The 20061-nt window shown below is 41.5% G+C and overlaps 1 protein-coding gene across 5 annotated transcripts in view; it reads right to left on the reverse strand.

The window, feature by feature from the left end:
- Positions 1 to 20061, reverse strand: part of CD86 (CD86 molecule) — an 84832-nt gene that overhangs the window by 12339 nt on the left and 52432 nt on the right. For 4 of the 5 annotated variants that reach the window (XM_047874182.1, XM_047874180.1, XM_047874179.1 and 1 more), the window contains exons 2-5: positions 18845 to 18894; positions 6182 to 6517; positions 3588 to 3893; positions 508 to 657 (exon numbers count right to left, since the gene is read on the reverse strand). In XM_047874182.1, the coding sequence (XP_047730138.1) occupies positions 508 to 657; positions 3588 to 3893; positions 6182 to 6517; positions 18845 to 18890 (838 nt within the window). In that variant the 5' untranslated portion in view covers positions 18891 to 18894. The remainder of the gene's footprint in view (positions 1 to 507; positions 658 to 3587; positions 3894 to 6181; positions 6518 to 18844; positions 18895 to 20061) is intronic. The other variant, XM_047874183.1, reaches the window with a different exon arrangement.

Below are 20061 nucleotides of genomic sequence, written 5' to 3' on the forward strand. Positions count from 1 at the left end.
TTTATTTATTATTATTTTTATAATAATATTATTTTAACAAGTCAAGGGGGAACCATTCATCCCACTTTCTTTTCCTCAGAAACCTAGACTTTTAGAGATGAGAAGGTGAATCTTATGGTCATCTAATTCTCCCCTCCTCTCACCAAGCTTCCCTGCTTGAACTCTGCCAGGTCCATAATCACTAACATTTAGAAGTGTTTTCACCATTTTACTTCATTTAAATGTTCACAGTGAACTCATGAAGTGAGGTAGGTAAAGCAAGGAATAATCAGCTTTGTCTGGAAACCAGAAGTACCTTTGTAAACCTTAGAAATGTTGCCTCTCCTAGAAAGCCAAAGCAATGTTGAGTCCCATCTATATGGGCTACAAACTCTGAGGGAAAACCTTTTCCTCCAGCCACTTGCTGACTTTTTGCCAGTCTGAGCTCAGTCAATGAGCTCCAGAAGGCAGCTGATCAGGAGGTAGCTGCAAAATAGCAATCTGTAGAGAGGACAAGCACTGACTCACCACATTCATGAGAGGGGCCAGGCTGCTTCTTCTTCCTTTTCCTTAGTGTTTTAAAGGACACCATCCCACAAAAAACAACAAACATTACAAGTACAGCCGCAATCCAGAGGAAGTGGCCTTGTTCAGGGTCTTTATCCTTAGGTTGTGCATCTAGAAATGACCACAAGTTTTCAATCAGCCAGGAAGGTTGATTATAAAAGGTTTATAATTACGGTTGTCTTCATTTACAAGTCAACATCTCCCCAGGGTTCTACTGCCAGAGGAGCCTGAAATCCACAATCTGAGGCCATAGAAAGCCCGAGTCACAGGGCCTCACAGCTAAGAACCAAGCCATTGCTCCTGGCCAAATGCTTGGACTAAACTACCTTCTCTTCCCAGAGGTTGGGATGACAAGGACTGTGATCTAGAAGTAGAGTGTCAAATTGGCCCTTGGTTCTGTGCATGGATATGGTACCCATGCTGAAGGTTTTGAATGTATAGTCATCTGTGCAGCAGCATGCTTCCTCAGCCCAGGCATAGTCAAGCCCTGGGGTCCTGAAATTTCCCTTATAACAATTTTTCCATCCACTATCATCTGTAGATCAGGTGTCAGACATACCTCACTTGGACAAATATAACAGCTTCCTATCTCCAGTTTTGCTTGTTTGTTTATTTGTTTCTTCCACTGAGGTCACAGTGGAAAAAGCAGGGCTTTCAGAATGTATCACCTACTAGAAAACCTTTGATATCTTTTCATGCCCTGAGGAAACCGGTTTAGAATCAGCTCCTGGGAGGTCAGGACATTCTTTCCTGCATGGGGACTTCTAAGTGTCTACAAAGTTGAAAAACAGACTTTGGAGAGAAAGCTTATAACTGAGTGGCCCATTTTATAGACAATTTATGGGAATGATTTGAATAGTTAATCTCAAATTACAGGCAAATAGGAACCACTGACCTATTAGTTTAGCTGCAATTTGTGGATCCATACCTTGTTCCTAAGATGTTAAGAAAAGGAGTTGCTGCCATTACAGGCCATTTTCAACACTTTTTTGAGTCTGTCCCAGTTTATCCCACTTGAGCCTGTTTGGCATTCCCAGTATAGAGAAGTTATACTTGATAACATGGAGACTGCTACCTTTTGACACTCAAAAAGATTCCTTGATTCAGGGTCTACTCAATTTCTGATCAAGCCATAGAACAGGGATACAGAGAGGCAAGCCCTGGCTTCCTGAGGCAGCTAGAGCTAAAACATTTCTGAATATGGTGATAGCTGGGAAGGTCTTGACAGCAGTGGAGAAACAGCAGAAAGGTGAGACATGATGAAACTACAGTGGTGGTAATGCCCTGTTCATTTGTAGACTGTGGGAGGCATGGCAGAGGAAGCCATGGCAGAAGGCCCCAAGGCATGTTAGGTGTGGTGGTATTGCTGGCTCCAAACAGGTGCTGAACCTCAGGGATAGCTTAGGAGAGGCTACTATTAGGCCAACAGAGGTTACAGTGAAGCAACCAGGACAGGCTATGTGGCCTATTTACTGGACTCTCAGAGGCAGAAGTGTCTTAGCAGGAGGAAATCAGTAGAAGGAAAGGATTGGGCCACCGGTAAAGCTTATTGGCCCCAAGGACTGTCCATAAGAATGTGTCCATGGACCAAGTTATGTTTGAACAATGAGACACCAGGAGAGAGGAAATAGCAGGGTTAGAGGATTAAGAAAGAAGTTGAATGGATGCCTTAGAAGAGGAAAAAACCAAAAGGGAGAATTGGAGAAGGGGCCAAGGTAAGCAGAAGGCAGACGTGTGGGAAAAGGGGTCAGGATCAGAAGCAGCCATAAGGGCAGTGTGGGTACAGGGTCCCTTTATTCCAGGAGAGAATCTTGGAGTTACTGCTCCTCACAAGTGAAGTCTCAAATATGGATACATTTCTTCCAGGGCAAAGCCAGACTTTAAAATGTCAGGCTCGTATTAGCAGACACTGCTTTATCGTCAGCCCTTTCCTCCAACTAGACTGGACCCTGTACTATACTGTCAACATGCCACAAGAACTTCTGCTTCTGAGTCTTTCCTTGATGCATATGCCCACACCACCACCTGTGCCCATATCAGATACTGTGAATTGATTGTGGTCCTCTCACTTTTCTTTTTTAATGTATGTTTATTTTTGAGAGGGAGAGACAGAGTGCAAGTAGGGAAGGGGCAGAGAGAGAGAGAGAGAGAGGGAGACACAGAATCTGAAGCTGGCTCCAGCCTCCGAGCTGTCAGCACAGAGGCCAACACGGGGCTCAAACCCACAAACTATGACATCATGACCTAAGCCAGAGTCGGATGCTTAACTGACTGAGTCACCCCAGCGCCCCGGTCTTCTCACCTTCTAAGCCTGGATGCTGAGAATTTTTCTTTCTGTTTAGGAAACCACTAGTCTGATGCCTGTCATCTCTTCACCATAATTTTAAAGCCCAGTTATCTTTTAAGATCCCATTTCCTTTAGGAAGAATTCCCAAGGAAGTTACCTACCTCTGAATGTCTATAAAACTGATTATCAGTCATTCTTGTTTTTAAATTTGGTCACATATTTCCATGGGATATGCTTTAGACTCTAATTCCAATCTTTTTAAAATCAAGTTTTCCATGTGTTTACATCATGGAGTTCTGATTCTATTAGAAGGTCCTTGAGGGCAGCGAGCATGTCTTATACCCTTCAGCTTTCATGTCTGCAGTCAACAATGTGTAGAATGGTTCTATACTCAGCATGTACTGTTATATATGAATGTATGTATGATGTGTGTGTGTTTGTGTGTATGAATGAATGGAAGAATTCTAGCCTGGAGGAATCTTGCATTTTCTGACTGAATTTCAAAATATTCTATCCAAAGGTAGCCCAAAAGACTGGGCTAAGAACATACTTCCTCAAGTGCAGCATGCGTTCATAGTTTCTGGGACCCTGCAGCACTCAGATGGAGAGGAGACCTCTGTCTGAGTCCTCCCTAATAGTACAAAAAAATGACCCCATTGGAGGTTTCCTGGCAAGCAAGGCACATTGAGTGATCTGCCTCAACCATTTGTGTATAATACCTGTTGAAAGAAATAGTCTTGGGAAGCAGCTTTACCTATATTGAAAGGTAGGGAGAGCAGCATCTCCAGTGTCTCCAGTTTCAGGGCACAAAAGACGCTCACATTGTGTGCTTCAGGGACTGAAAAAGGCAAGCTGATAGAAACGTTGTACAGTTCTGTCACATTATTTTGAGATTTCTTCATGACAGTATCATACTTAGTAGTTGAATTCTCAGTGTTTAGCTGAAAATACATCTCCTTAGGTTCTGGGTAACCTTGTATAGATGAGCAGGTCAAATTTATGATGCCAGAATTTTCTGTTCTATTAGAAGTTACTGTTATTTCAGGTTGACTGAAGTTAGCTGAAAGCAGAATAAAGAGACAAAAAAAAAAAAAAGAAATCAGTCTAAATTTAGATGTGTCTAGCAAATAACGCTCTGATCTGGGAACTCACTGGGGGCACATCTGGGAGCCTCCACGTGTGTAAATTGTGGGCCTCAGTCCATGGTGAGAGCTTCATAATGACCCCACATTTATTTTTCAAGAATAGAGTTTTGGACTATGCTTACTTCCAGCTTACCCAAATCAGGGGGGTACTCTCTGAGTGAAAGGAGGGCTGAAATTGAGTCACCAAAGATTCACAATGAGGCCATTGTGCTGGAGAGTGGAGTCTTGGGAAGGAGAACTGGTGTGACTTTAGAACTCAACCGTCTCGTGGGGTACGTTCCAGCTTGCCAGACTAAGGAAGCAGAAAGGGATTGACACCAGCCGAGTTTATGGTGCTGGCATACTCTGGGCCATATCTTCCAGAACCCCAAGCAAGATAGTGGTAAGTGAGTGGATGTGGATTTTGGATTTAGAAATTCAGAATATTGGTTTTGGGCATAACTGTCAAGTTTTCTACATCATGTACAAGATGAAGGTCAAACCCAGCCATTTTTAGGGAAAATATATGATCTTGATAAACACAGAGATTCCCCTGCCTTGGTTTGCCATTCAGATTCCTGTGGCCATTGAGGATCGCTGGCACCTAGCCCCTTCTGCCAGCCAGATCCCTGTTCTTCTTCAGTAGTCACTGGGTAGCTTTCAGGTTCTACATGCTAATTTATAATTTAGTAGATTGCCTTTAACAGTGATTTACATGTCATCTTTGTAAGTTTTGCTGTAAGTACCCTGTTTTTGTAAGTTTTGTAAGTACCCTGCCTATACTTTATGAAGTCTGTAGAAAGTGGGTTGCCATGGTGCTACCTACTTCGCCCTCCTTAACAATATCTGTGGAATCACAGGTTGGAAAAATGATTGTGTCCCACCTAAAACACACCATGTTTCTCAATGGTATCTGGCCATACTTTAAAAACATTGATTTAGCATGTGTACAAAATGTTCCAAAAGTCCTGCAGCCTACTTTAAATCACATAAAGCTTAAAGGGAGCAACTCATCATTCTATTTCTACTTTGCCTTTGCTTTAACTCTGTGTTTTCAAAATCAGTGTTGATCTGCCTTTTCCAGTTTCATTAAAAATTAATCTGAATCTAGTAATCTCACACCTGGGTATCTAACTGAGAGAAATGAAAACTTAACATTCACACAAAAACTTGTACATGTTTACAGAAGCTCTATTTATGATAGACCCAAAACAACTGTAATAGACTGAAAACAACCCAATGTCTTGCCATACACTGAGTGGATAAAATATAATACTCCTCAGCAATAGCAAGCAACAGGCTTTTGATACATGCAACAATTTAGATGAGTCTCAAAGGCATTATGTTGAAAAAAAGAAGCCAATCTTAAAAGGTTACGTACTATGTGGCTCCATTTAAGTGACGTTTTCAAAAGTTAAGACTGTAGGATGCAAAACAGGAGTTATGCATATGGAGAGGATATGATAATAAAGTGATACAGCATGAGGAAAAATTTTTAGGGTGACAAAAATGTTTTATATCCTATTTGTAGTGGTGGTTACATAAATCTATACATATGTCAAAATCAACAGAGCTATGCATCAAAATAAAATAATTAATTTTACTGTATTATAATAAAAAAAAACTGTAGTGATATGTAGACTTTTCAAGGCCTGGAAAAAAAGAGGAGCTGAATTGTCACTTTTGGGGATTATGTGTTCTGGGTTATTTCCCTTCATCAACCAGGCTCTTGGTTGGTCAGCAAACAGCTCATAAGTGACCTCCAGGTGGTTGAAGAAAAAACCCAGATCAATCAGCTATTACCTTTGCTAGTTGCTCTAGGCAAAGATTTAGTTGGTGAGAAATCTTGGACCAAAGGAAAAAATGAACATAAAAGAAATCTGAGGCCTATATAGCTTTGTAAACTTAGTAATGGCCAAATTACCCATGGTTTTCCCTTGGCCACATTAACTTTGTTCAGTTAGCTCTATTTTGCCCCCAAAGCAGATTCTTGGTGATCCTTCAGAAGCAATCTATAAAAAGTACAAGGACTTTCAGTTCCCTATTACCAAACCTTGCCTTCCCTTCAAATGGACTTCCCAGAAATGGCTGGCCCCTGCCTTCTCTCTCCAGGTACCACCCCCACCCCTCTCACCTCCCCAACCCTACCCCCTGCAACATTTCTCTGTTCATTGCAGTCTCATCTGAGAAGGTCAGGGATCTGAACATGCCCTTGATTACATACCAAGCACTGATAGGTCAGAACTCATTTGGTGCATGGGAACTAGTCCTTTGGGCCCTTTATAATGAATGAAACAGTGATATGTGCCCTTGTCCTTGATCTGAACATTGTGGAGTCTCAGGGTCCAGTTGTCCTTGTCAAAGCTTGTACGGCCCTTATATTTGAGATGAACATTTTGAGGGTTCTCTTTGCCTCTGAATATCTCATACAGAACCAGCTTATCCTGGTCCTGCCAAAATACTACCAGCTCATCCAGGCTTATGTTTTGAGAGTTTGTAAAATGGCATGGCAGTTCTCCAGTCTTGTTGAAATATGCTTGACTCTTCATGGAAGAAACACCTAAAAAAGGAAAGGTGGAGATTGGAGAAGGTGAAGCAAGAAGGAAAAAGAAAAAACAACTCCATTTATCTTTATACAATACCCAGATGCTATCTCACCAGTACAGATACTAAAGAACTAGATATTAAACTCTGGAATGTGCAATATACTGGCATCTGGAGAATGGGACCTTTGTTCTCTCTCACTCCACTGCTAACTAAAGTGGGCTTTGTGCAAACTGCAACCACTATGAAATGCACTTTCCTTATCAGTTTAATGAAGGGGTGGACTAAGTGTTCCAAGAATCTTTCAAGTACTATGGTTCTGTGAATTTAAATCCCAAGACAGGGAAAACCAGCAGAGTTAGATAATACATTTACATTCACCCATCTATTAACCTTCCTGTAACCTGAATATTGATTCTCTTCATTGTAGCTGTTACAAGGTCCATTACTTCTATGCCATCACCAAAAGTTCTCCCTTCCCTTCCCTATCCGCTTATCCCTTGGCCTGCTATAGTTGAAAGATTTCTGATAATGGCAACAAATTTGATACTCCCTCCCTTTCATTATGCCTTGATAGTTGGGTATTACATTGAGTAATATCTTTGAAATTCAAACAGTTCCCTTTGTAGAGCTTCCCTCATGAATACTGCTTTCCATGGCCAGCTCGCCCAAGGATATAAAGCAGTTTGGAAATGACACGGTCAACCAAAGCCTCTATTTTCAGTGACCTCCCTAAGCTCTTTCAGGGATCAGAAGGAGAACTGTGCCAATATGATGGTTGTTTTGGGTTTGTGGTGGTCAAAAACCATTTAAGGTACATGAATAAAATCCTGGAAATGAATCATAGATGAGAAGGTGAGGATGTGCCTTTGGAGTACTGGGGAAACCCCAGGTACGAGAAACTTGCTCTTCCCCATATGTGTTGCCACTGGAAATTTTTACAACCCCTGGAGGACATGCTGGGAAAGTTCAGATAAAGGCTTTCACCCCTAAGGACATAGTGAAGTGTGGAAGGGATGTGGGCCACCTAACTCCTTAAATGTGATTGATTATAGGGTTTTTGTAGGACTTGTTCTGAGTCACAGAATTACGTATGAGTTGGCCAAGAAATTAAGTAGTAGTGGGTGAGAAGTGCAGGGTTAGTGGGAAATGAAATGCTGTTTCTTAGTTAATATGAAGTTAAATACCACCCTGGGGAGAATGTTAGGGTGGGTTTTGAATAAAGCTTCATCATTCAAGACTTCAGTGAAGAGATGTTGACATTAAGCTGGAAAGGAGAGCAGGTTGGTGAGAGAGATGAGAGGAGTTTCGTTTGAGGTGTTCTTTGAGGGTGGTGGGAGAAATTGAATTGATCTGATCAGTGGGTTCTTCTTCTAAGAGGGAGTAGGACATATAACGGTGACATGCACTTGGCAAAATTGAACTATTCAAAGTGTGGCCCAGTGAGAACACATAATCAAGAGGGTTGGGTGGTCTTGTACTCTAAGGGAAGAGGACTCTGGGCACTCTTGAGAGTTAGCACAAGTTCAAATCACTGACTGTTGCATTGTGCTCACTAGAACCCTGTAAAACACTTGGCAAGTATAAAATGCAACATCTGTATGGGATGTGTTCCCATATTGGAGGGTGGTGAGAAAATTTACCTGAGTACCTGGAACTGTGAAAGGGGAACCTAAGAAAGATTTACTTATAATTTACAGCAATTGCCTTACAAGGCAATCTGAGGGCTCCTGCTACTTCTTTGCTAAACTCTGAATGATAATGTAAGAGTGCCACCTGCTGTAAAAGCTTCTAGTAGCTATATCTCTGGGGAAACTCATTCTGGTTTTATTGCTAATTTACCATATATATATATATATATATATATATATATATATATATGGTGTATATATATATATAGGGCAGATGACGTAAAGGCGAAACCAAACTCATAGTTGAAAATTCTACCAGTTAATGGTCAACATTAAATTATTGCTTAGTGGTCAACTGTGTCTTCTGGGCTTGGAAATGACTTCAACTTTGGCTTCTTTTTGTCTTCTTTGTCTATGACTGTTTCTCTGCAGAACCTCTCTCTCCTTCCTACTCACTCTTTCCACTCACAGATCACTCTAAATTCTCTGACTCAGGTCCCACACCCCTCCTCCCAAAGATTATAAGGGCTTTTCCTTCCACCCATCTGACTGCCCCAATCCTCAACTACCAATCAAAAGTGAAAGGCATGGGCATCACTAGGGGACTGGACAGAAATGCGAAATCTCTGCCCCACCCCCACCACCAGACCTACTGAGTCAGAATCTTCATTTTAACAACAGCTCAGTTTGAGAAGCTGCAAGAGAGGATCTCTACCTCTGTCTTCGGAGTAGAACAAAGAAGATAGTGATAGGAACAATTTATTCCTATTTGTCCCTCCTCCCTTTCCCCTCACTCTAGGGTAGAAATCACTCTGAGGCCCATCTTGAGTGGAACTGAAAGTATTTCACAATTTACATTCCAAGTTCCTCACCAACCACTGGCTTACATGACATCACTCAGAGCTACACAGCTAATTCCCTCTCTGACAATGTGGGGAACATTTAGCTCAAGGTCTATTTTTCCTAAGTGGCTTTAGGCCTCCCCTGTTATGACTCCACACCTTAGGTCACCCAGTTACTGGACTCATTGAGACTCCACTGGTGGTTAAGCATTGAGATTCTCTCCCTTGACCAGCATCTAGGTAACAGAAAAGGTCTGGGTCTAGTTATCACTAATTGCTATGATGATGTCAGGAGCTAGGCACACAAGAATCCATCTAGACACCTCCCTGATCAAGTAGAGAAGTTTGTTTCAAAGGATACTTGAGGACTTTCTTAACAATATAATGTTTAAAAGTTACACAAAACTGTAGTGTTATGACCTTGTGAGGTCTCCGACCACACCTGGGACTTTAGTCTTTCCAGGCCACTACCCCAAATGCATGTCTTATACATTCAAGGTCCATCTTCTTCTCATGTTACTATACTTATTTATACTCATAAATTTTTCTTCTTTTACTAAACTTCCTCCAAAGCTTTACCAAGCCCCCTGGAAATCTCATTCCATTGTAATAAACTCCTCTACATCTTCAATCTCTTCATCAAATATTTCCCCCAAGGTTGTGCTTTCATTGGAATCTGGCCTACCTGAAGGCCACCCTTTGTCCCCAGCTACTGCTTGTTTTAGCACACTTTGAGAGGACCTTGAGGAACACCCTTCCCCTTTTGAGGTGTTCACCTCTCTCACTGCTGTTACTACTAATCACTTGTCATTACTTCTTTGCTCACTGAGGCTTTTGGCAGTAGACGCAAGATCCTTCTTTCCAACCAGTTATTACTATCAATTTGAATGATTTAAGTATGGATAAGTTCACCAAAAACTTTGCTTCAAGTTTCTTTGGTCTTTTCTACTTCAAAGATCTTCATCCACAGGCTATTTCAGCAGCACCTCTCCCATGACATAACCCTGAACCTTTTCACCAAGAACATCTCTGCTCCTAGAATCCTAAACCTCAATGTAATTATCTCTGTCCACAATATATCTTCCTCCAACATTTGCTGCTGACTACTCCACCTAAGTTTGTTCTCTGACTTCATCAAGACCTCAGCTCTATCCAGTTTATACCCTGTAGTGTGGTGCTTACCAAAAGAACTCTCTACAATGATAAAAATGTTCTATATTTGTGCTGACCAACGTGACAGTCACCAGCCACTATAGCCATTGAGCACTTGATATGTAGCTAGTGTGACTGAGAAAATGAATTTTTAATCTTATTTAATTTTAATTAATTTAGTATTTTTTATTATTATTTTAGAGAGAAAGAGGAGTTCATGTGGAGCAGGGGAGAGGGGTGGAGGGAGAGAGAGAGAATCTCAAGCAGTCTCCTACTACGCAGTGCAGAGCCTGACGTGGGGCTTGATCCCATGACACTGCGATCATGATCTGACCCAAAATCAAGAGTCGGATGCTTAGCTGACTGAGCCACCCAGGTGTCCCTAATTTTAATTAATTTAAATATAAATAGCCGTATATGGCTAGCGGCTATCATATTAGATGATAGTATATCTTTCCAATCATTCTTTTGCCAATAAACTTGCCCCGCTGTACAGAATTCATCCTAAGAACATTTAATTTTTGATCTACATACCTGTTCTTACAACTAAATAATTAAGCAGTACCAGGGAAATTACTCAATTATTCAGACTGATGACATTACAAATCTGTAGTCTCCCATCTCACTTAATTTGTTCTCTGGGCTGATTACCCTACTTACTCTCCCTCATAGCAGTTACTTCAGCAGTTTCCTTCGCTACTGCTTTTAGTTTCTTTTTCTCTTATAGTCAAACTCTCTGAAAGAGTAAGCAGCAATTGCTGCCTCCACCCCCAGGCTCTGTCCCCCACCTCTCTGCCAAAACTTCCCTCACAGAGGTTGTCAGTGATTTCCCACCAATGCCAAATTCAGAGCTCTTTCAGACCTCATGTTATATGACCACACTGTTGAATGTCACTGTGTTGACCATATCTCCTTCTGGAAACTCTCATCTTTCCCATTCTCTGACCTCCTGGTCAGTTTTCTATGATCACTCTTTAAATGCTGATTATCTCTGGGGCGCCTGGGTGGCGCAGTCGGTTAAGCGTCCGACTTCAGCCAGGTCACGATCTCGCGGTCCAGGAGTTCGAGCCCTGCGTCAGGCTCTGGGCTGATGGCTCGGAGCCTGGAGCCTGTTTCCGATTCTGTGTCTCCCTCTCTCTCTGCCCCTCCCCCGTTCATGCTCTGTCTCTCTCTGTCCCAAAAAAATAAATAAACGTTGGAAAAAAAAATTCAAAAAAATAAATGCTGATTATCTCAAGTGCCTGTTCTTGATCTTCTCCTTACTCTCTACTCTCTATGTTTTTTCTTCTCTACCCCCCTGGATTCTTTTCTTCTCTATTCCCCTGTCAAGTATAAGCTAATAACTCATAGATGCTTTTCTTCAGCCAGTCACTTTTACTAGAGTTCCAGATATCCATATTCAACTACCTGCTGAATACTGCTATTTATATAGCAACAGATACTCTCTTGCTCCCCTGTAAATGTTCTTGTCCTCTACCTCATTGAATGGTTCCTATATACCATATATATACATATATATATATATATATATATATACACATATATATATAACATAATATCTATATGTTTTATAAAGTTATAAAAATATGTTATATGTTTTATAAAATATTATCTATTAAAATATATGAAGCATCGTTTAACGTACAATGGAAAACACATCATTATACATTAAAAAAACCCCAGCTCCTTTGAAGTACAAGCCATCAGAATATACCATCCATGACCCCTCATGGCTGCTGTTACCTGTCTTCTTCCTAAGTGCCCCTTTTTCACTGAAGATCTGAGCATCCGCTTGCTATAGTTATCTTCTCCTATCTTCTCCTTCACTGCCCCTGTCTAGGTGATTTCAGCTTCATGAACACAGTGTTGGGCCTCCCACTTTCTTGTCCTCTTTCTGTCCAATGGTGTTGTTGTTCACGCAACCCCAGCCATCTCCTCCCTGGACCAGACCCCAGACCAAAATTCTACCTCTATATCTCCTAAAAGCTCTCAATATCAAGCACCTCACCTTATTATCACCACTTCCTGTCTTTTCACTTCATTCCTTCTACTACCACCACTCCATCAATTCTTCTGCCTCACTGAAATAGATTTTGAATTGGAACATTACTCACTGAGTTTGTAGATACTCCCCTAGGCCAAGCCTCCATTCCATCTCCACTGGGATAATTGCAATTGCCTCCTAATTGATCTCCCCACTTTCATTCTTGCCCCCACATCTAGTTATTTAAGCCCAAATAATCCTTTAAAAGTGTATCTCAGGGGCGCCTGGGTGGCTTGGTTGGTTAAGCGTCCGACTTCGGCTCAGGTCATGATCTCACAGACTGTGAGTTCGAGCCCCGCGTCAGGCTCTGTGCTGACCGCTCAGAGCCTGGAGCCTGTTTCAGATTCTGTGTCTCCCTCTTTCTCTGTCCCTCCCCTGTTCATGCTCTGTCTCTCTCTGTCTCAAGAATAAATAAACGTTAAAAAATTTAAAAAAAAGTGTATCTCAGATAATATAATTCTTCTGTTCAGAAGTCTCTGATGACTTCCTACAACACTGAAAATTAAATCCATATCCTTTCACATCACCCTGAGAACTAAATCCAAAATCCATCCCATGGTCTATAAGGTCTCATATAATCTGGCCCTTGGTACCTTTCAAACCTCTTTCCCTCACTTAGCTCTAGCCACACTGGCTCCCTTGCTATTCCTCCAAAGGCAGGCACACTCTATCTCAAGGCCTTTTCTCGTATTGATCCCTCTGCCTAGAAGGCTCTTCCTCCATACAGTCTCATAGTTATTTCTTCACTTCATTAAGTCTCCCATAAAATGCTACCACCTAGGGAGATTTCTCTGACCGTTCTATTGAAGATAGCATCCTTGCCACTCCCTATTCCTTATAATGACTTATTTTTTATCAGAGTAGTTATCATGCCCTGACATGATGTGGTATGTTGGTTATTGTCTGTCTCTTCTGAGGAATCCATCTCCTAGTTTAAAAACCTATGTGTGATTTTTTTAAGTCCTCATCCTAAAGAATTACAAAGGTTTTACCTAGAAGGCTTCATGGGGAAGAACTGTCCTTCCCACACCAGACTTACTGCACAGCCCATGCACAGCAATCTCTGATACGAACTGTAGTCAAAACTCAAGATCTGTGGCCAGTCATGCTCATTCAAAAATTTACATTAATAGCCTGGACACCTTCATTCCTAGATTCCTTTGAGTTATTGAGCAGAGGCCTTCAGAAGCCTTTCCTGAGGTCTCCTAATGTTGGGGAAGAGGAAGAGCCTTGAAGACACTTTTCTTCATGCTGACTCAGTATGTCCAACCCAAGCACTTCCCTTCATCTTTCTTCCCCACCCCAACCTCAGGGTCCAAAACACTGTTGGAGCCTTTTGTTCTGGGCTCCCTCAACAATGAGAAGACCTCCTGGCTGTGCTGATCTACCTGACCCTTGGTTAGCATGCTGTACAGAAAGAGAAAGAAGTAAAAATGTGGAAGAACAGATTGAGTCATGAACAGTTAGTGTGAGAAGCTCTAGAGTTTCTCAAAGAAGAGAGAATGGAGGAATGGTACGTAAACAATAGTTGAAGAGATAAAGATTGTGAATATTCAAGTTGAGAAGAACTTGGGTCCTCTGATTTAAAATATATTCTAAGTATCAAGTAAGATAAATGAAAATAAGTTCACACCTAGAAATGTTGTGGTGAAACTGCTAAACTTAAAGCATAAAATATTTTTTCAAACTTATAACTTATTCTTTAAAAACTGAAGAAAGAAAACCTAAATGACAATTAGATTGAAATGTCCTTAGCAACCAAAGAAGACAGTGAGGTCATAACTTCTAAATGAGTAACACACACACACACACACACACACACACACACACACTAAATTTTAACTCCAATTCAATGGATTAATGCAATTTCAAAAATTATGAAAATGAAAATAATTTAGAAACTTTAGAAAGTATGTATGAAACAATATTGAGTAAATGTGAGAGATTCTTATATATATTGTGATCATAACTGTATGTAACTGTTTTTACTGCCTTATCTGTTGCTTTATAGTAAATACCAGAAAAGTGATTTTTAAATGGGGAAAGGAGTTGAATGCTTTTTAATAGACACATATATAAGAAGAAGGAATTAAAGAAAGTGAAAATGAAACCAAGAATGGGTAAATATTCTTAGAGGGTGTTAAAAGTGTTTTTATACCTTTGAAACTATGGCCCTGGAACTTGGCCCTATGGCCTGACAATGTAAGAGGGGGTCACTTCTGTTGAATAGATTGGCTCTAGAAGTAAAATGTTGCTTATATAGTAAGGGCTACTAAGTGTTTGTTTTTGTTTCCATAAATTAAAACAGTCCCATGGGGGCCAAAATTCAGAGTTACATATTCTGAAAATGGTATTAAGATCTCTCACAAAGTAAAAATAAGCCATAATATCTCAAACTTCAGAAAGGAAGGAGTCTGTCTACCATTGAAGCCTCTGTGTTCCCTATTCAAATTGAGCACATGGGTCCTCAGATCAAAAGTACATTGCAAGTACCAAGCAAGATAAATGAAAATAAATCCACACCTAGAGAAATTCTCTTTTCCCAGTTTTATTCTTGCTTCTAAACAACCCTACACTTATCCTATTCAGTGACCATCTCCCACTAAATTATCATGGCTGACAGCCCATACTCTTTATTTTTCACAGAGTGTGAGCAGGGGAGGGGCAGAGAGAGAGGGAGACACAGAATCTGAAGCAGGCTCCAGGCTCTGAGGTGTTAGCACAGAGCCCAACACGGGGCTCAAACCCACAAGCTGTGAGATCATGACCTGAGCTGAAGTTGGACACTTAACCAACTGAGCCATCCAGGTGCCCCTTTTTTCACTTTAAAGAGAGAGAGAGTGAGTGGGGGAGAGAGGCAGAAGGAGAGGAGAGAGAGAGAGTGTGAGAGAGAGAGAGAAAGAGAGAGGGAGAGAGAGAGAGGGAGAGAGAGAGAGAGAGAGAGAGGGAGAGAGAGAGACGCACACTCAGCTCAGAGCCCAATATGAGGCTTGATTCCATGACCCTGGGATCATGACCTGAGCTGAAATCAAGAGTTGGAAGACCAATGAACTGAGCCACCCAGGCGCCCCCCAGCCCATACTCTTTGGAACTTACTAAACACTCTACTAAAATGATGAATTACTTTTGGGATAAGATACTACCTACTGGGTTGCATGAATGTATTTCAAAAGACCCTGAAACAGTAGCTTAACATGGAATGACCCCAATAGGACAACTATTAGGCTTCATGACAATTCTTTGGGAATTTTGCAATTAAGTCTGAAGTATCTGCTCACCTCTAGGTAGTGATTTTAGTGACCACTATCAACAGTAGCAGGAAATAGGAGTGAAAGTAACCACATATATAAACATAATCTCCATGCAACCATCCGCTGGGAACCTGCAAAAATCTGGGGGAAAACAGTGGACCTTTCCATGTGGAAAAGATGTGGAATAAGGGTTTGACCCAATTTTATGTAAATTTTAAAGTGAAAAAAGACTTTCAGTTATACTCCGGGTACATTCATTGAGCCAGAGGTATTGATCAAAAGAAATGGGAAGCACTACCAGACAATAAGAGAGCCATCAACAAAAGTCAAACAAGAAAGAAATTTACTTCTGATGTGTGAGCTACTGATTTTCCAAATACCACTCTGGCTCCAGCTTTAAAGAGTTACAGAGGCACTGGGACAGCAGCAAACAGAACTTGACAGTTAAATGTGTCTCTCCAAGTGGCACCTAGAAATTCCCTTAGCTTTATAAATACAAAGCACAAATTGTAACCTAATTCTGCAAGGCCCTCCTTCCCTTTTCAGTCTTAAACTCTCATCCAGTTTTCATCTGAAGGGCAGAGGTGGCCACTATAATGTCTAATTTCCACAACTAGGGGAAGACACAAAAGATATGGGGGAGAGGAAAAACAAAATTATTTTGCTGCACTGCTTTATCTCTGCCATCAAATAAATCATTCAACCCTGCATTTTTGCTGCAGATTAACTGGGCCAACTGCATCTCCTTTCTTCCCTTGGATCCCTGCCTATGGCCGGGTCAATGCTCACCAACTCAGTAAGCAGAGATGTGTCCTGAGAAGAAAGACAGATAAAATTCAGTTGATTCTTCCCCTTCTTTAAAAAAGAATATCTGTTTTGTTGTTGTTCTTCTTTTTGTTGTTTTTAATAGCATGTGAAGCATTGACAATGCTACATTCTAATTCTAATCCAGTATCACCATTTTCCTATCCCAATATTGCAATTTTTATTGCCAAATATATAGCTTATACTTTTATTTTTTATTTTTTTTTATACTTTTAATTCCATAAAACTTAAGCAGTTACCATTTGGGGGGTTATTTTTAAGGTTTCAATACTGGTAATTCTCTTTTCTGAGGTTAAGAAGTGTCCAGGCAGTTTCAAAGTTAAAACAAGGGCAAAAGTGACATCTGGACTCAGTTTTGATAGGGTTTCTCAGCTTTATTCTCACTTTCAGTGTGCAGAATCAGAAAGTTTAGGGGAAAATGGTATCTCAGTTCAGATTTTTCTAAAAATCTGTTTCTAAGCCATTTTTCTTCATTTTTTCCCCACGTCATAAGAGCTGGGCTGGCCACTGTAATGAGAAGGGAGGGGGGCCCGAGCATTAGAGACAGCTGAAGTGTTGGCTATAGGGAAGGTGGAGGACGTGCTGGTGGGGATCTTGTGACCTTGGCTGAGACATAAGTGACCTTACCCAACAAAGTTGTTTGTATCTTCAAGGAACAAATCCTACCACTTATGAACAGTTCATGAGCAACAGTTAGGAGAGGAAGCATAATGTCAAGGTTAAGTGAATAGATGCTGAATCTACACTGTGGGGTATGAATCTAAGCTCTGCCACTTATACCTATGTTGGTCTTAGACAAATTACTTAACCTCTCTGGGCTCTTTTCTACATCTATAAAATGGTGAGTCAAAATAAGACCTAAAGCAGCAAATTATTGTGATGTTCAAATGAGTTATTATTTATAAAATGCTTATAACAGTACCTGGCACAAAGTAAGTGCTACATCTAAGTATTTGTCAAGTAAATAAAATAGGAAGTAGAATGGGAAGGGCTTCCTGCTGGATAATGTTCTCCAGAGACTTGTCTTAGCCCCTTTCTCTCTTACTCTTGCTCACATATACCTTATGCCTCCCCAAGAGCTAAAGTTAGCAGGTTATTGGCCCTGGATCGTAGAAGCTTCTGTTCTGGCCTAAACCAGTGAAGTGGTCAGTTAGCACATCTATAGACCTCATACTCATGGACTCAACAAGCTCCAAGGTGCCAAGTAGAAAACAGAAATCACAAAAGGCCTGTCCCAGCTAGCATCAATCTGAGGGAGCATCTCTCCCTAGAACCTTGACTCCTCATCACAGACAGCAGGCATGAGGCCAGTGGCCATGGGCCTGGTGTGCAGCCCTCTGGAGGAGGTGAACTCACCAGCATGCTGGTTACTGAGGGGCAGCCTGCCTCCTGCTATGGCCACGCTTGGGCTCAGCTCACCCTCCCTTCCTGCCCCACATCAGAACTGGGATGGTTTCTCTCTTGGTGCTGAGGGTGTGGAAAATGAGCAGCAGGAAGGGGTGGGAGAGGAGAAACTAAAGGCACCCAGTCACAGGGTGTGCGGCAGGAACCTCGATCAATCCCAGTTTATAGATGAAGAAACTGAAACTCAGAGAGGAGCAGCAAACAGGGAAGATCTGAGTTTTGTGAGGCCTGAGTCTTCTAAAACATCTTTGTTGGGGGTGGGGAGGGACGGGGAGTTCTCTTTAAGAGAAAGAATATAGAATTCAAATACAAAATGCCCATGGCCACTACAGTGGCACCCAACAGAAGGAGAATGTGATGGAGAGGAAAGCTGCAGTGGAAAAAGACAGTGGTCTTAACTATTGTGGTTAAAATATCATATTGATGAAAATTTTACCAAAGCAGGAGACTCATGATCACACTACTAGGGCCCCTTATGGAGGCTCATAGGGGACTTTGGAAAGTGTGAGAATCCCTGAAGCTCAGCTTCATTCACTTCATGGTGAATCCACAGATGCAACAAGCTGAAGGTCACTGAGGTAGGTAGCAGGGCTGGGCTTCTTGATCTTTCCAGTAAACAGTGGCAACTATGATCTATGGGCATGGGCTGGTAGGGAAGGCAGTGGAGGAAGAAAGGGAAGGTAGGGAACATGGAAACCAGTGGTCCCTAATGGAAGGCTTTCCGAAGCCCATCAGCTATTTTCTAAAAGCCAGAGAATGCCAGGAATGGGGACAGAGAAGACCAGAAGGAAGTATGTGTGGAGCAAAAGAGTTAAGCCTCAGTGGTATCAGAGCAGGGGCCTTCCCATAGCTCCCTGGGTGCTGCTGGACAGGCCAGTGTACCTTACTTTGTGTATCCAGTACCATGGGTATAAGATGGCAAAGGAGGAGGATGTGCAGAGGGGTGGAGCTCCATCCCAGGCTACACCTGCCATTGGTTGAGATACCTGTTCTTAATCATGATGCTTCCTTCTTCTGCAGAAAAGTGTTTTTGTTGTTGTTGTTGTTGTTGTTGTTGTTGTTTAATGTGGTATTGTGCAGCACTGTATAGGAATTAAGTAAAATCCATCAAGTCTCAGGCCTGGGCTCAAAATGGTCAACTCATTGGGAGACAGTAGAAGGATTCTAGGACTTTACAAAGTCAAAGGTTCTTACCAGAGAGCAGGAGGGCCATCACAAGGAGAGTGTGACTCAGTCCCATAGTGCTAGAGTTAAAAAAGAAAAGATAAAATTTGATTAGAAAATGACACTGAAAATCAAAACATGACATGTGGAGTTTGAGATTCACTTAGGCCCATGGATGTGGTAGAGACCATGCTATGTATTCACCAAAGCTATTTCCTTTTCCTCCTGGCTCCACAGATATGCCCTACACCCCAGCCTCCCCTGCAATTAGGTGGGCCACGTGATTGGGGTTCTAGCCAGGGGAATAGTAGGCAGAAAAGACTGGTGTTGCTTCCAGACCTGCCAACAAAGCTTCCTCTCTCTTTGTTCCCTCTCCTGCCTTCTTAGATGCAAAGAACCCAGAGGAAGAATCCAAGGCCCCAGAGGATGGCAAAGCCTCACTATGAAAGGAACTGGTTTAGTGAACAAATTAATGAAACAGCTCTTTCCACCCTAAAGTGATCAATATTGGACTGTAGCATGAGCAAAACATAAACTTTTATTGTGTTAAGCTAATGAAATTTTGGGGATTATTTATTGGAGTAATTGGCATTACTTATCTTGACCAATACAATGGGTTTGATGGGACAAATAAAGAGTATGTTTAGCAATCAACTTGCCTTTGGTTTCCCTGTGATTCTCGAACTTTAATGTGCATAAAAATCATCTAGCAGATCATGTTAAAGTAGTTATTTGGGCCTTGTCCATAGAGATTATGAATTAGTAGGCAGGGTGAAACCCATGTCTAACGAACTCAGAGGTGATGCTGCTGCTGCTGGTCTAAGGATCCCTCTTTGAGAACATGATGGAGCCAAAGAAAACAATAGGCATTGCTTTATACTCTCATCTCTTTCTTCCTCTCCACCCTCCCTCTTTCTTTACTCACCCATTTACCCCAACTTAGACAAAAAAGGCTGTAGAATGGCTTACAGGGAAGCATAGAATAGGGGAGAATGACCAAAATTAGAAACAGTTGAAAAGCAAAACAAATGCAAGAATAAAAAATGGAGACTTGTACAAGCCCAATGCTAAATGTTTACCATAGAAATCTGCTCATCCTGCATGGTTCAGGTCATAAGTTTGGCCTATAGCTTTTTACCAAAGTGAAAATGAAAACCTAATTGGTGAATTAATCTACAGATCTAATTAAGATACAACAAACCAATGCCCAGGAGAAGATGCACAACTATTTCTTATCCAATAGAAGA

The sequence above is a fragment of the Prionailurus viverrinus genome, chromosome C2, assembly GCF_022837055.1.
Source record: "Prionailurus viverrinus isolate Anna chromosome C2, UM_Priviv_1.0, whole genome shotgun sequence".
Taxonomy (NCBI): Eukaryota; Metazoa; Chordata; class Mammalia; order Carnivora; family Felidae; genus Prionailurus; species Prionailurus viverrinus.